Genomic DNA, 17,747 nt, shown 5'->3' with positions numbered 1-17,747 from the left:
GCTCATCCCTCCTTACATTGTAATGCAAATTACCTGCCCAGGGCAGGTGCAGCACTCACACCCACGATGATCAATCACACACTCCAGGGGCCGCCCCATGACTGCATGAGGCTTTCGGGGGACAAAGGCTACACACAAATCACAACACCCATACATGTCTCAAGGCAGATCACAAGTACAATTCAGTACAAAGTTCCATGAAGATTCAAATAGGAAAAGGTAACATCTAGCTGTGGGAGATCTAGACAGGATTCTCAAAGGGGGTGGAAGTGGGGCTTCCAAAAGAGTGGTGCATTAGCATGGATGAGGCGATTCAGTACACCCAGGAAAGGTCTTGGGACCAGGAATTTTACTCTCTGTTTCTCTGTCCTCCTCCAACCAACATAGGATTATGGTTGGGAACAGAAAGCTAAATTCCATCCCCCTTACTTCACCAGCCCCTTGCCACAGAAATGCTCATGTATCCATGTGTCCCTGGCATGGGTATCTGGTTTTTTAAAAGTTTATTCTAATTTGAAAAAAATATATAGAAATACACAAAAATAAAAGAGAAAAAGTGACACCAAATGTTACTTCTTCTTCCCCTGCCTCAATAAATCTAGACTAGTACACATATGTATCTAGAGATTAAAACGGAAAAACACATATCATTATGTCTTACATGGTCCTAGGTGGGGCATTTTTAGAGATGGCTGGATCTGGTGTGCATAAAATTGATGTTTAGTGTAATGTTAAAAATTAAGGATACTAGGATTAAGGGTGCGTTACCTGCTTTAAGTAGCCTAGTAAGATATAAGAATAAAAGGAGCTGTGTCTATTGTTTGCTTACTGTTTTGTTATCTTTTGCCTGCCATAAGCTGTTTCTTCTCTGGAATACCTGTCTCCCATGCCTCCTTGCCTTGCTGCCAGCCGATTATAGGCTAAAACTTCTACAAACTACAAACTAAGTAAATCTTGGCTCCTTTGAGTGTCAGGTATTTTATCTCAGCAATTAGAAAAGTAACACAAAATTTGGTACACCAGAAGTAGCGTTGTCATTTTGACTGTATTGGACCATGTGGTTTAAGGACCTTTACACATACCTTGCAGGAAGAATTTTAAAAGGCTTAGAGATGCCAGCTGTAAAAGTAGAGCTAGACTGTCTTAGAAGACATACTTGAAGAGATTCTGGTCAGAACTCAAAAGACCAGAATGCTGACAAAAATGATATTGATAAAGACCAGGCTTGAGAGGTTTCTGCTGGGAAGAAGGACCATACTAGCTGTTAGATTCCACACGATGTATATTATGGCTTGGCAAAAAGGTTTTCTGAACATTCAGGCTTTCAGAGAGCAAATTGGTCAAGCAATGGCCATGACTCATCCACATGGCTGACATGGACAAAGGATCTACAAACTGTGGTACAGGGTTCAGGCTAAATGCTGAGGGGATTTGGCTGACCTTATCAGATACAAGAGTTACATTTCTTGTTATATAGGTCTTGCTTTATCTTGGTCTTAACCATCCAGCAGAAAAGTATAAAAATGAGGTATGAAAAGTAAAGCCATATTAATATGCTGAGCTATAAAAGTCTCAAGTCAACAACTTCTGACATTGCCAGTCCTATGGATAACCCACTACTATCATGGACTAGTGGACTATATTGGATTATTTTGCTGAATTCACGCACCTACAATATTTAAATGGCAATAGAATACCTATCTCTGACAAAACTAAACAAAAAAAGGGGGGAATATAAATGAAGGGCCAATTTGTATATGGATATACAAAATAGTTAGAATAGATATACAGCTACTTTCTCTTAATTCAGTAAGAAGAAAGATTTGTACTAATAGTATTTGGACAGGATATCATATAGGTTTTCTGCACTTTGCTCATGCCCAGTGACTTTATCTGAGACTGAGATTAAGAGCAATGACTAGTTAATCTTGGGGGGGAAAAAACAATTATGGTGATCTAGTGTTGAAGCTGTTGCCTGGCTACTACTGGGGGCCTTTAGCCAGATTTCTGAAGAGAATCAAAAGCTATGATCCCAGCAAAACAAGTTAAAACATTTTGAGCTTCACTAAAAAAAAAAGTTCAGGAGATTTGTAGACTACAAAGACAGAACAGAAGAAACCTTGATTGTTGGAAAGGAAAAAAAACAATAAAGAAGATAGTCTAAGGGCATCATAAAAAGTAGAAAGACTCTACCGTGGCAGTCTCAAAATTACAAAAGTAAAAAGCTTTGCTTTATAAAACAAAACAAAACAAAACAAAACAAAACCTCAAAGCATCATGTTCTAAAATGGTGGCAGCCTAAAAAAGTTGTTTCTCAAGATTTAGTTTATAGCCACTAGACCCCTACAGCCAAGAGAAAAGACAAAAATGTCTGGCTACCGCTCCAGCTGGCAGCAGGTTTTAGTGTCATCCATGTGGTGATGGTTTTAGGCACATACAAAATGCAATAGTTGTGAGGTCAAAAATGCTTCCACTCAGTTTCTTTCTTTTTTTAAAAAAGGCCTAGGAGGGCAAGCAGTATGTCCCTGAGAGGGCAGTATACAAGCCGTGAGGAAAACCAAAGGTGCAGTAGAGACTCCAGAAGGTTAAAAGCCAAAAACGCAGATAATCCAAGAAAAGCTGCGAAGAATGAACAAAGCCTGCCAAAGAAAAAAGGCACTTGAACCACAAGGACCAGAAGTGCTCTTGGGCAGAGTCACCCAAGCCCTTTGAAATCCCCCTCTTGCCACAGATTGCCAGGGGTGCTAGAAGTGAAACTGTGGGATTTAAGGTTTCCCCTCCTGGAGTTTGATCTTGCTTTGTTCTCCAATTCCTTACCATTTCCATTTATAACTTTTGACATGAAAATGCTTATCTTGTGCTGTTGAATATTGGAAGTGTTTATCTTTCTTTCCATTTGTACAGGAGCTTGCAGCTAAGAGTTTGCCTTAAATCAGCAACATTTAGAAATAGACTAAATGCTTTTTACATAAAGAGACATTCATGAGGTTTCAGGGGCCTTGGCTGGAATGTTATGGCTCGTGTGTAAACGTCCCCCCAAAGCCTCATGGAGGCATAGGTGGGCTTTTTCAGAGGTGGTGCTAATGTGTGTGAGCTAAAACTGATTCATGGCTCGATGCTAGGATCAAAAGCGCTAGAATCAAGCTTGTGGGTGCCACCTGCCCTAACCTCCCTAGGTAAGATACAAGGGATAAGAACAGCAGTGGCCTTCCTTAGCTTGCCTGTGGCTTTCACTGTCTGCCATGAACTGCTTGTCTCTGTGATACCTGCCTGCTGTGCTACCTCACCCTGGAGCCAGCCAGTTATAGACTAAGCCCTGCAGACTGGGAGCCAAGCAAGCCCTTATTCCTTTGACTTTGGGCATCAGGCATTTTGTCTCAGCAATGAAGATAATATCTAACACATGCACTATTATGTAAGTTGCTTAATATCCTGGTAACTTCTTCGAGTGACATGGAAGAGAGAATGTTAATAGAGGTGCTATTTCTTTGAGATGTCCACAGAAACACTGCACTTGGGTTGGGGAAATAGCTTCATGGTCTTAAGTGCCTGCCTGACAAGCTCAAGGACCTGGATTCAATCCCTAGCACACATGCCATGCTAACCCCAGAACCACGCACACCAAGCCAGCTACCAAAACTAGGTGTGATGGCACATGCGTGTAATCCCAGGGATGGGAAGGCTGAGACAAGAGGATCAGTATGAGGCTGAGCCGTGTAGTGAGAACCCTGTACGAAGTCAATCAATAAATAAAAAGATCTTTTAAAAAAAGAAATGTCAATCTTACTGAAAATTCTAAACTCCTGAATTTATAAGCAGGAAGATAAATTCTTCTTGAGAAAGTTCTTATCTCCATTTTTAGAAGACTGTACCTGCTTTGTCTAGATACAAACTGTCAAATGTACAAGCAGTAAACACAGGTGGCTCTTCAAATTTAAATTTTAATTAAATGTAAATTTAAAATCCAGTTTATCAGTTACATTAGCCACATTCCAAGTGTTCCATAGCCACATGTGGCTACTACTATTGTGTTGGACATCAGAAATATAGAACTTGTCTATCTTCTTAGAAAGTTCTATGCGACAGAGCTCATAAAATCAAACTGGAATTTTTAACTTCATCTAGCTGAGGAATGAATATAAGTTACATAAGCCAATAAAGAAGAAAATGAAATACTCCTTCTGAAACGACATGGACCACATATAGTTGGCACTTTCACTCTAAACGTAGAAAAAAAAGAAATACCAGAGGACAGATGGACTTAGCCTTCCAGAGCCTCTATGTCATAGCTATTTCTTGCTCTTAATTAATTTATCATTAGTGAAGTTTTATGTATTTTTGTAATATAGGTAACAAACCATAGTGTTGTACTAGATGTGAGGTTAAGATCTATAATTCTGGGACAGTATTCCATTGATGCAGCCAAACTGTACAAATACACAACTGGAGAGACATTCAGGTTAGTTCTGAGTGTTTTGCTTTCACAAATACCACCGCAGCGAATGCTCGTGTACATAAGTCTTTTGTACATGAAGGCTGCAGTTCTATAGGATAGAATGCTAAAAGAGGTCTTTGCTGAGTCATAAGGCTATGAGCATTTCAACTTTAATGGGTACTGCAAATTACCTTTCTGAAGAGTTACACCAATGTAGTCAGCCTCTAATCACATAGGAAAGGCCCTTGAATCCATGCTCGACCCATCCCTGGCTATTATCTGTCTTATTAATTTTTGCCAATATGATGGTTTTTACTTGCTTTTTCTTCATCATTAGTGAAGCCCTGGATCTATTTACATGTTAATTGGCTATTTGAAGATCCATAAATTGTCTTTTCATGGCTTTTTAATATGCTTTGCTATTTTATTTATTAATATTTATAGGCTAGTTTGCCTTTTGCTGATTGATTGCAGAAAGTACAGATTTACTGGAATTACTTTTCATTTTTACATGCAACAAATTTCGGTCCCCTCGAAACATCCCTCCATCTGCCCTATTTCTTTTATCACCTCTGCTTTTAACTTGATTTAAGATGTCTTTTGTCTCGTCACAGGTTCTTATATAATCAAGCCTGTTGATCTTCTCCTTTAAGACATCTAGGTTTTAGGTCTTTCCTAAGACATTTTTTAAAAACATCTTTGATAATTTCAAACTCTAATGTATATGGAACTTTTTTGTATATGATGAGAGACATATTGCAACTTAACTTTTTACAAATAGAAAACCCATTATTCAGTATCACTGTCTAGAAAAATCTTTTCTAAATGATTTGAAATACCATATTTACCACGTGTTAATAAAAAAGTTTAGTCTATTCTGGACTCTCAATTTGTTACAGCTATTTATCTAAACTCTTGTTTCTAAATTATAAAAACTGCATGGACCTGAGGAAATTCATAGTTCAAATTCTAACAAAATGCTCCTACTTTCATAAGTCAAGGCCAGAGTTACAAAGGGGGCAAACATATATTCAGGACTTACAATGTGTTTTACAATCAGTCTCTGTTACCACCTTTCATATATCACGCTAAGAAGTGGCACTACATTTGCACTTGGCAGGACACTAAATATCAGCTAAGTTTCCTAATACACAATAGTGAGTCTCAAATACTCTGAATATGTAATTTAAAAGTCATAATCTGATAGATGTCAAATTTTACCTCATTAACAATAGATTTTAGGAATGGTAAATGGTAGCTTGTATCACCTAAAGTAACACAACAATGTAACTAAAGCCACTTCCACAGCCTATCTCTAAAAAATAAAGTTCTAGTGCATCTGACAGGCCGCTTGGGGTTCTGGGAATGTCCTTTCAAACTCTTCATGATGGCTGTTAAATACCTTTTGCACTCTCTTCAAATCTCCCACCAAATGAAAACCTTCAGATTTTCCCACCATAGCACCATATAACTTGCCCGCAATGAGAATAAATGCTCCTGGTAAGGACGAACTCTTCCAGTTTACTTGAGAACAATTCTATCATTTTGGGGGGGAAAGGGGTAGCGGGGCTCAAACTCAGGACCTTGGGCTTGCCAGGCAGGCACTTATGCTGATGAGCTAGAACACTTTCATCATCCTTCTTTCCTGTGCCACTCCTGTCTTCAAGATCATTCTCATCAGGTCAAGAAGAGAAAATATCTTCATCTTAAAAGTAAGAAATACAGAAGTTTCTTTCTAGTCCATATTCCTACTCCTCTCCAATTAGCATATTTCCCTTTCCCCTCTAGAGGAAAACTGACAGCCATGGATTTTGCCTCACTACTTTTCAAGGACTGGGTCTACCCTGATGAAGTTTCATTACTCACCACTCCTCTGAGTTTGTTATGACTGAGATTCCCCAAACTTTGATGTTGCCAGAAACAACAGACAGTTCTTAGTCCCCAGCACTGGCCCAGTATTCTACCACAGGTGAGTACTCTGCCCCTGCTGCATCTGGCCACAAGCACAGGCAGTTCTCATGGTGCTTCCGTTCCTCGCTGACTGCTCCTCCTTAGGCCCCCTGGTGAATCCTCTCCATTCTGACTTGGACACTCAGGTGTATGAGAAGTCCACAATCCAGTCTTTAAAACTTGTTCTCTTCTAGCTACACTTAGTCTCTATGTAATCTCATCCAGCTCATGGCTTTCAATATCTCAGAGTCCTAAATTCTTATCTCTACACCCAACCTCAGCCACAAACTCAGAACTCCTAACTATACGATGTCTCACCAGTATATCAACATAGTCTATTCAAAATCCAAACAAAATATAACAACAGCAACAACAAAACATTGTCTTTTTTCATATGTTCCAAAGCATCCATCCCTTTAATTACCAGTCTAGGTAAACATCCATTAGTTCTACTGCCTGAAAAAACCTTCGAGTTAGTCTCTACTTCTATTATGTCACACTTCTTCTTAAATTCTGCTCTCATCAAGTAGTTCACCTGGTCTTTTAAAATTATAAATCCAAAGTTAAAATATGGGGAACTATTTAAATTTCTCTGTACTTTCCTACTTATCTATCTACTCTTCTGCCACTTCATATAAAAGAAATCACCTTTAACTTGTGTGCCGGCTTTACTCACCTCACATCACGTCCTCAAGCTGCGTCCATCCACCTATGAGGGCCTCAAGTCTAATTCTTCCTCAGGGTAGTACTCGGCCATGTAAGAATACAACACTCTCATTCACTATTTATCTGCCTGTAGACATGCATCCTGTTTCTAGCACCTGCCTAGTATAAACTCTGCTACTGCTCTTTCTCTTCATGCTCTTATGCTTGTTTCTTCTCTGAATTTTTCTGTCCATGTCTCCTGCTCTCAATAACTCCTTGAAGGTTACTGAGTATACACTGTTTACCATTGTTACTCCCTTATTATTTCATTATGAATTTTTTCTTGTTAAAAAAAAAGAAGAGATATTATAAAGCAAGGCTGGTTGTATGTAGCTGCTATGTAGCTCAGTAGTAGGATACTTACTTAGCCATGCATGAGATTTTAGATTCAAATCCCAATACTGGAAAAAAATATAGTTGTATATATGACTGTAAAACTCCTCTCAATATTTTCCAGTGGCACCCCACCCACTAGCATAAAAATCTAAAACCTTTCCATGACTCATAAAGTTGCAGAACTCTTTCTGAGTTCTACCTATCTGCTTAGCCTCAACTCTTACCAATACCACATCACTCATTAAGCAAAACAAGCCTTCCTATAAATAAACAAAATGTTGCCTTACTATGCTTCACATACAGACCAAGTAACTCCTACCTCAAGAAGAGAATAATGCACTGTTTTGGGGTCTCTGTTTTTGCTTTTCCCTCTGCCTGATATCTACAGATTACTGCGAAAGCATTATTCTTCTTTCATTTGTCTTTGATCAAATGTCATAATTTTTATCCAGTTTTACTTTTCCTCATACAGTACTATGTTATACGAATTACATTCTATTACAAATTTTTATCAAACATCTTTTCTTAAAATTTATTTTTAATTTTTATTTATTTGGTACAGAGTCTCGCTACACAGCTCAGACTCATAGTGAACCTCCTTCTCAACCTCCCCAGTGCTAGCACTACAGGCGTGCATTAGCACACCCTGTTTCAGTGTCTGGCACGGTGGCGTGGCACAAGGTACTGAGGAAGGAACCCAGGCCCTTGTGCTTGCTAGGCAGGGGCTTACATCGCTGAGCTATCTCCCCAGCCTCAAACATCTTAACTAGAGTGTAAGTTCCATGAGGACATGAATTTTTGTTCAACCTTTATCCTCAGAATCTGTAACAATTCCCAAAATCACAGGTGTTCAATAAACGTTTATAGAAGTGAGTAAACACGTGTCTATGTACAGGTCTATGAATCTGGCTTACCAACCTTAGTACATAACCCAAAAGGGGGAAACTTTGAAAGCATTACTTACTTTTCGTTGTTTTACAGAGTCTAATTTTATGAGCCAGTATGAAGCCACTTTTGTCTTATGATGCTTCCAATTGTCAATGATCTGTTGGGAGGGAGAAACACTAAGAACTTTAACCTAGCATGGTCATCAGAAGTAACAAATAAAAAGGAAATAAATGGCCTTAAAAACATTTTTAGTAATTTATGTGTATTAATAAGTTATTAAGGAGGGCACCATAACAATATTTGTAATAACGTGAACTTTCATATGAAGGGATTTGCAAAGACTTCTAACATGAGACAAATACTATCTCAACGCAAAACTTTTTCTTCTTCATGTACCAGAAACATAATCACTAGTAAATGAACATTAGAAGTCTTTGGCACATACGTTCTGAGAGGATGTGTAAGACCTAGATATTCCTTTTTCTTTCTTTCTTTCTTTCTTTCTTTCTTTCTTTCTTTCTTTCTTCCTTTCTTTCTTTTTCCAGTACCGGGGATTGAACTCAGGACCTTGAGCTTGCCAGGCAAGCACTTATTCTACTGAGCTATATCCCCTAGACATTTCTATCATCATTCCCAAGGCTATATTAACCTTATCAGCCACAGTCATTTAATACTGAATTACACAGGAGGCCTGCCCCTTAGCTCAGTTCTTTAAGTGGCTGCTTCAACAAAGCAGTCAGGCTCAGGTTGCTGTGGTTCGATCCCCACAACTTCAGCCAGCCAGAACTGCCCTGAAGGCATTTAGAGCACAAAAAAAAATTGAATTACACATAAGAAGCAACCTATAGTTAATAAGGATTCAATTATCTTTTGGTATAAATCTACAGAACTTTTGAGTGTACATTGTGTATATGGTAGAAAACATTTACAGTATATAGGGCACATATATAAAATAATCTAATAGCTAATGTTATTAATTTCATTTTATACTTATATAAACTTATGTTGTATTCTTTTTTATATAAAGTTTTTTTGTTTGTTTTTGATAAAGAGTCTCACTATGCGATTCAGACTTGTACTGCGCTTCCTGTCTCAGCCTCTCCCAAGCTGGGATTACAGGTGTGTGTCATCTCGCCTGTTTTCAGGGCCAGCACAGCATGTAGTATTGGGTCCTGGGTCCTTGTGCTTGCTTGGCAGGTGCTTAGATCACTGAATTATCTCCCCATCCCCTGTGTTGTGTTCCTGATAGCCATTCTGACTGGGGTAAGATGGAATACAAGAGTTAAATGAATTGTATTCGCTTAGTGCTAAAGACAGTGAACATTTTCTTTCACGTACATATTGGTCATTTGTGCTTGCTTTGAGACATGTCTATTCCATTGATTTGCCTGTTTTTTATTGAATCATTCATGTTAGGGGAATTGGTTCTTTTGAATTCTGTATATATTCTGGATACCATTCCTCTACTAGAAGAGTAACTGGCAAACTTTTTGTCATTCTCTGGGCCCTCTTTCAGTTCTGTGGATGGTTTTCTTTGCTACATGGATGCTTTTACATTTTATACAGCCCCATTCGCTATGGTGTATGATCTTTTTAATTTAATGGGTTTCTGAATTCTGTTTGCAAGTATCTTTTCTATACCCATGTTCATTACGGATTTTGACCTGCAGTTGTCTGTCTTGGTTGGGTCTGACTGGGGTAAGTATTGGCAGTTTTGGTATTGTGGTACTCCCGGCTCCAGGGAAGGTGTCTGGAACCACTCCTTTGAATTACTTGAAAAAAATGTGACAAACACTGGCATTAGTTTTTTCTAATCATCTTATAAAAATCAGTGGTAAATCCATGAAGTGCTGTGCTTTTCTTTGTTGGCAGAGGTTTCATTACAACACCAGTTTATTCATTACTGTCTACTCTGAATTTTTGTATCTTTTTGGTTCAATTTGCATAATTCATGTGTCTAGGAAATAATTCATTGTGTCTACATTCTGCAATTTATTGGGATATGTTTTCAAAATAGTTTCTAATAATCATCTGGTCTTGTAATTTTGCCTTTTTCATTTCTAATTTTATATTAGAAGAGTAGGACTTATCACTCTGTTGATAAAAGTTTGGCCAAAGGTTTATCAATTTTCATGACCTTTCAAGTAATTAATTTTTGATTCACTGTAATTTTTAGCCTCAATTTCAGAAATTTCTGTTCTGATCACAATCATTTCTATTAGGTTTGTGTTGGTCTTGTCTTTCTAGAACCTTTAAAGGCAGCATTTTTTTAGCATCACTCTATTTTCCCAATGTAAGTACTCAGAACTACTCATTTCTCCCTCAGAACTTCTCTCATCATGTCCCACAGATTCTGGTATATTGGATTTGCACTGTTATTTTACCTAAGAATTCTAAAATTTGTTTCCTGACTGCTTCTGTGAACTCACTGGTCACTTAAGAGTGGCTCCTGTGGGTTTCTTCCACTATTGATTTGTTTCATTCCACTGTAATCTGACAGGATGCATGAGATTATTTTAATTATTTTGTACTTATTGAGATAAGGAGGTATTAAAGTCCTGCACAATGATTTTACTGGTCTCTATCTGTTCTTTTATCTTAAAAAATCATTTTTATTTTATAAAATTAAGCATGCCCAATGAAGATATATTTATAACTGTTATCTCTTATTGATGAATTGTAATTTTGTCTTTTTCATATCCAATATCGTATTAGAAGATTGGGTCTTTACCAAAATGGCAGAGACTCCTTTGTCTCCTCTGACCAAATCTGGTTTGAAGTCAACTTGGTCAGAAATTCCAGGCATCATTCTTGCCTTTGGGTCCCACCCTCTGCGGTGTCATTGCCTGCCCACACCACGCCTGTGTCTCCATGGCGAGGGAGCAGTGGGGAAGAGCCCTGCAGCTGCTACCTAAGCCCCCCTTCACCACCGCTGCCACAGGCTCCAGCCTCTGCGCACTCCTGAATTTCTCACTGGCTCCTCATCCAACAGAGCCTGGTTCCAGTCCTCAGCCAGGGCCATGTCCTTTGCCCTTCTCTGGCCCTGGCATTCCTAGCCCCACCCTGCCATGCTCCTACGCGTGGTCCTCAGCTTACTCTTTATACAGTGCTGTGCTAAGTGAGGGCCTCCTCAGGACTCACTCACTGAGCTCCAGTCCTGGAAGAAGACAGTGAAGCTCAACGGACCCGGCTGGTGGTACCAGCCAGGGTGGGCATCCATGGCACAGCTCTGTACATTTCCTGGCATGTGTACTCCCCAGGCCTGGGCTGGGGCCAGGGCAGGGACCCAGCAGGCAGTCCTGCTTCTTATTCCAACCACCTTGCTCCTGAACCTGTTCTCCTCCTCCTGACATCTGCCTCCCTGCAGCCTGCAGCCTGGCACCTGTGTGCCTGTTACCATGGTGAGGTCCCAAGCGTTTCCTCAGTAGTGCTGTCTGCAGTCCGCAGCGATGGAACCTCCATAAGTGTTCTTATAGATCACAAATAGTATCATAGTTCTATTCTCTGAATCTATAATTTTCTTCTACCTGATTCAAAGTAGCAGAATATAACTTAAAAGCTACAGCAGTAAGTGTCTGGTATAGAGTTATTGCCCTTGCTTAAAAAAGAACTTCATCAAATAAAATACATGCACAATGCAATGCTTTATAAGCCATGATGTTGTTCCTTTTCCTTTGATGGAACAGCCAGCTCACCTTCAAACAAGGCAGCATTTTCAGGTGTGTATGTGTGTGCACAATGCACAACATCTGGGGGACTTCCTTATATGTCATGAATACAAAACATTAATTTTTACTGATTGTTTAAAGCACTGATTTTTTTTTTCCTTGCTTGCACTTGTTTTTCTACACTTGGCTTACCCAGATCTAAAACCAGAAAGTGCACATGTGGTTTTTATCCTATAGTTGACCACTAGATGGTGCCTTCTCTTTTAAAGAAAAAAATACAGGGCACCCAGGGACAACATTCAATTACTGAAGAACTGTCTGAGTATTTGAAAAGGATGTTTGCATGAAAAAATAGGACGTTCAGTAGAGAAATTCTCTTGCAGCAATTTTTTTTAATATCTTTGTACTTCACTATGAATTAGAAGTCAGCACTTGCCATATTAGTGTTCCACTGGGTAGTGTAAATGTGTATGTAAGAAGAAAAACAAATTAGTATCTGCTCCTTTCCACAGACCAGCACAAATGCACAGTACAGTTGTCCAAACAATCCTGTTTGCATGCAAAGGTGGAAAGGGGCAGATAATAATTTGTTTTGTCTTTTTCTAATTGATTGTATTTTTTCTCTTCTTAATTTCTCACAAAATACATTTCTTTCTTTTTCTTTTCTTCTTCCAATCTTACATTCACATATCAGGTAATATGAATGACTGGAAGACAACACTATGTATAACAATAAATACTGTAAAATTCATAGTATTTTGTTAAGTGAAATTTTGTATCCCTTTTAATTTTTTGTTTTAATTCTAATTGGTGCTCTTTAAAAAATAAAAAAAAAATCTTAAAGAAAAAAGAAAAACACAAATCAGCATGTGTCACTCCACAATGATTAGAAATGTGACATTCAAGATGTCACAGTAAAATTTTCTTGACACTGTATGACAGAAACCCATTTTTTTTCATTCCATCTCATTCCATCCTTTTTTTTTTTTGCAATAGAAGCAGTTTTTTTATCTTTATCTTTTCTTTACTATTAAGACCAATATTTAACACTAATTATTTAACGTGATGAATCAGTCTTATCATTAAAATAGCATTTCATTTTTAAAAGTATTCCTCATGATTGAGTTCTTACTGTTCATGAATCACAGTAATTAAAATAAATCCTTGTATTTTATAAAGCTCTTGGTAGTTAAAAAGAATACCTAATAAGAGTGCTATATTATCGAGCTAAGTTCCTCAGGGAACACATTTTAACATTTTAAGAAGAATAAACAAACACTTGTAGGCATTTTATATACATCAAATACTCACGTTCTCTATCAAAAGTTCGGATTCTGCATCTGATTTTCCTGGAAACCGGATCTTCATGTCCTTGAGAACAAATAAGGTCTGACTCGTTAGAGCGTCTTCTTGTTCTTTGGTTTTCGGTTGCCGGAAAGACTCGCTCTTAAATTTGAAAGAATACAGATATTTGGAGGGGGTCTATTTCATTGTGCCAGTATAATCTGAAAGATATTTCTAGGTAAAAATGATGCAGTTTTAATTGAAAAAAATACCAAAAAAGAAAACAATGAGTTTACAATTATGAGTTCTCTCTTAGCACTAAATGGATATAAATCCCATGGGTATTATTCATTTCTTTCTTTCTTTTTTTTCCAAGATAAGGTCTTATGATGTAGTTCAAGGTACCTTGAGCTCACTTTGTAGTCCAGGCTGGTCTTGAACTCACAACAGTCCTCCTGCCTCAGCCTCCCAAGTGCTGGGATTACAGGCATGCACCACCATGCCCAGCTGTTACTCATCTCTAAGTGGTCATATATTATTTTTAAAATAACAAAATAAAACTAGGAATATTTAAAAAATAATTCCTAATCAGTTTTTCTTAATATACACACGTTAGGCAATTGTTCTTGATTTGAAAAACAAAAGCAGTGGTTGCCAAGTGAAATTCATTCACCAGTCTTTCCTGATTCTGTCCTTTGATATTTGGAAATATCAAGATTAAATAAATTAAATAAATCCCAGGTTTGTATGAAGCTACTTGGTTGCAAAACAAAATCACTGGCTTCCTCAATCCTAAATTTATGGAATTCTTGCTAAAGAGAAAATATGTTCATTTAAGGTACAGAAACATTATAAATAGCAGCGTGCTTAAGTTCTCTAAGGATAATTTATCAACTCTAGGGAGCCAGGGATATAGCTCAGTGGCATGAGCACCTGCCTGGAAAGTGCAAGGTCCTGAGTTCGATTTCCGGCACCACAAAAAAAAAAAAAATTCAAACTCTAACCTATTTAACCAATAGTCCCATTAAGTAAAATTTTCCCTATAACAAATTTACAGATAGACTATATAAGATACTCCTAAAACTATACATTTACTCTGATGATTTTGAGACAGTTTTCCTATTACATTAGCAAATAGAAAATAAAGTAATGCTAATCGAGCGCTGTGCACAGAGCTCTGTGACACGGGAAAGTCTGCCCTTTAGGAGCCGCACCAACCCGTAATGTAATATAGGTGAATAATCCAAATTTCGAGAGGCTATGAGCTGAATGATAAAAAAGATCTGAGGTTCACTCTGTTCTCTTAGCTGATCACCTTTGCCGGCAAGATTATGAGTGTAACACTTTCTGAAGTCCTAAGAGAGCAAGCTGGATGACTTACCACCTGTGAGCTGGGAGAGCCCGCATCAGTGCTGTGCAGCGGCTGTTTTGTGTAAGAGGAAGCCCGGTTCAGAGAATGTGACCGAGAGGCTGAAGTTGGCCGTGACGCTGCTATCATCTGCTGAGCAGAAAAGGGCCGAGTGTCCCCTCTGAAAGGTGAATGAGCAGAAATGGACCGCGGGCAGCTGACCGAACGCCTCATGGAATCTATCAACGATGGAGAAGAGGGTAGCAGAGCAGTACTGTTAGAAGTTTCCCCCAGCGTTGGAGCTATAAAAACTAAACATTAAACCAGGTAGTGACGGAGTGGCAAGAAATGTCAAATCACAGTCATCTTCATGAGAAGGTATGTTTAGAGCCAGTGCCTCAATGTAAACAGTGAACCTGCTCAGTCCTGAAGTTGTACAAATAACGGCTACTGTGGGAACAGTAACTATAAACAGCACTCTGAAGTTATATTCTCAAAACATCACACACACACACACACACACACACACACACACACACACACACACAAACCAGAAAGGAAAATGAACATTTGTGGAGCAAGCTCTATAAGTCATGCCATGCACTACACTTCTTTCCTTAGTGCTCACAAAAATGCTCTAAAAGAGAACTTACCATTCCCCAGAATTTGAGAGGAAAACATTTCTCAAGGTCACACAGTGACATGGAGGCCAAGCTTGGGTCTAAATGCTTACCTTTCCATGAGGCCGCCCACCGTCCTGGGTGCACATGGGTCAGGCATTAGGAGCTGGGTTTAAAGTACGGATTGAGTGTTGTACAGACAGGTTTACATAGAGTGCACAAAGGAGGAGGGAGGGTGCCAGGGCAACCAGGCAGGCTACAGGCTATAGGGACCACAGAAAGGAACAAACGGAAGATGAATGGGAGGAAAAATTAAAAAATCATCCTGGGGCTGGAGCAGTAGCTCAGCAGACTAAGCGCCTGCACAGGCAAGATCAGGGACCAGGGTTTGTTCTCTGGCACCACACGCCACACTGGCCCTGCCCCTGGGCATGCTGAGCTGCCCACCACGTCCAGCCGTGGTGGTGCATGCCTATAATCCCAGCACTGCGGAGGCTGAAAACAGGAGGATCACTACAGGTACGATTCAGAGCCGCGCAGTGAGACCCTGTATCAAATACATTAAAAAAAAAAAAAAAAGTCATCCTAATGAAGTCGAAGTCAAAATAAGTAACTGCTTATTATAAGACTAGTTCTAAATATTCTTCTCATTTATGGAAATGAATAGAAAAAAATCCATTTCCAAAAGACAGGCAGATGTGCACGCGTGCACACACACACACACACACACACACACACACACCCTAGATTTCATGCTAATAGTAAAAGATGTTTAAAAAGAAACTATGAATCTATAGGAATGTTATCAGGACAAATATCTAGGGAAAACAAGAGGATACCTTCCCCAAATCATCGCAGGTACATTAAGATAAATAACCAACTGTTTTCAACAAATTGTGAATACAGATAGGGAAAAAGAGATTATCACTCAATACTACCAATTTTTGTTCTTACTGTTCATACGTTCTACATATTCTCAGTTCTATAATCTCTCTGCTTAGGAATATACAAATCTTCATTAGTTAAATAATTTAATGAAACAAAGACTGCATATCCAAATATTTCTCATTAGCTGCTGAAAACATTAAATGTGCATGAAGGTAATGGAAATAAACCACGTATTTAGGAATGAATAGATGGATGACAGCTGTAATACGCCTCATTTTAAGTTCTGGAGAGCACATAAAAGCATATTCATTCAAGTTTCAGAAGATTAAAAGGAGAGTGTCTGTTGCGTACTAGTAACTTCCTTCATAACCTGATAATCACAGCACTTTTTGAAGAGATGGTGCTTGCAGGAAAGGGCTGTGTGAAGACTATGCCATGACAGGCCACCTCTTCGTTTCTGCCAAGGACTGCATGTTTAGGGTGACAAGCAAATGTTTCGGATGACACGCAAGTCAACCCTGTACTCAGCAAATACCTGGCTCATTCGCTACTCAATACGCTGCAGTCACGGCTCCCCCTGAGGGCCTAAGGTGACGGCCGTGATGTACACAACCTGATCAAAGAATGGAAGGAATATATCTTTCTCTTCTATCATCTCAGATTCCCATTTTTTTTCACCTGCATAGATTGAAAATTCAGACAGAATAAAGTAGTTAAACATATCAATAATATTTAGGTTTACTAACAACAATGATTCTAATTTTCAGCCACAAAATAAATGGGAAGCCGGGGAGATAGCTCAGCAGCATAAGCACCTGCCTTGCAAGTGCAAGGTTCTGAGTTCGATCCCCAGTACCACAAAAAACAACACAACAACAACAAAATAAATGCGAAAATAATTCTATATAGGTTTCCATATGAATGTCTAACAGCAAACCAAGTGTGGCTCTTTGAAGTCTGGCTTTCCCATGTTAATCTGCCACAGAAGCACATGCTCTGTATGATCTGGACTTTTGTCCTCGGTCAGCAGGGTGACTTTGGTGATAAAACTCAAGGATGATGTGTAGCTGTAATGTTCCTTAGTGTAAGATTAAGGAAAGAATGCAGAACAAGGTGAAACCCTGATTACAATTCCTAACGAGTGCAAAAGAGGATACCAGGAATAAGGAAATGATGTAACTGAATTAGACTAGCTTTAAAATGAAAATTTATACTTAATACTCATTAATATATTTTAATGCATTATTGTCTGATCTCAATTTATTAACCATACTGATCAGAAAACAAAAAGCCATTTCAGAGCTACAAGAAGCCCAGTGATTGCTTTCTGTACTTTCTTCATTCTCTACTGCTTTTATTTTTCTGTACAGTTCCTGATAATGGAGGTAGATGTGTCAGTTTTTAAAAGGGTAAAATTCAGGAAATAAATGCAACTTCCCACACAGAAGTAGAGCCACAGTTAAAATGAGATGCACTGAAAGCACTTAAGGAATCCTTTAAAAGCAGAAATAAAATGGCTTACAAATGCTTCAACAGGTGGCTCAGTAAGCATCTTGAGTGACTAAATATGTAAATAGAACTTGAGGGGCAGGGGAGATAGCTTAGTAGAATAAGTGCTTGCCTGG

At 38.7% G+C, this 17,747-nt stretch overlaps 1 protein-coding gene across 2 annotated transcripts in view; it reads right to left on the bottom strand.

Annotated features, from left to right (window-relative positions):
- Ttll7 (tubulin tyrosine ligase like 7) overlaps positions 1-17,747 on the bottom strand; it is a 125,115-nt gene that overhangs the window by 28,616 nt on the left and 78,752 nt on the right. For both annotated transcript variants that reach the window (XR_002822816.1, XM_004639300.3), the window contains exons 16-18: positions 14,648-14,853; positions 13,294-13,428; positions 8,391-8,471 (exon numbers count right to left, since the gene is read on the bottom strand). Coding sequence is in view for 1 of the 2 variants with exons in the window: in XM_004639300.3 (XP_004639357.1) it covers positions 8,391-8,471; positions 13,294-13,428; positions 14,648-14,853 (422 nt within the window). In the remaining variant the exon portion in view is untranslated. The remainder of the gene's footprint in view (positions 1-8,390; positions 8,472-13,293; positions 13,429-14,647; positions 14,854-17,747) is intronic.

The sequence above is a fragment of the Octodon degus genome, unplaced genomic scaffold, assembly GCF_000260255.1.
Source record: "Octodon degus isolate 3935 unplaced genomic scaffold, OctDeg1.0 scaffold00109, whole genome shotgun sequence".
NCBI classification, from domain to species: Eukaryota; Metazoa; Chordata; class Mammalia; order Rodentia; family Octodontidae; genus Octodon; species Octodon degus.
This window is presented reverse-complemented; position numbering and strand designations above follow the sequence as displayed.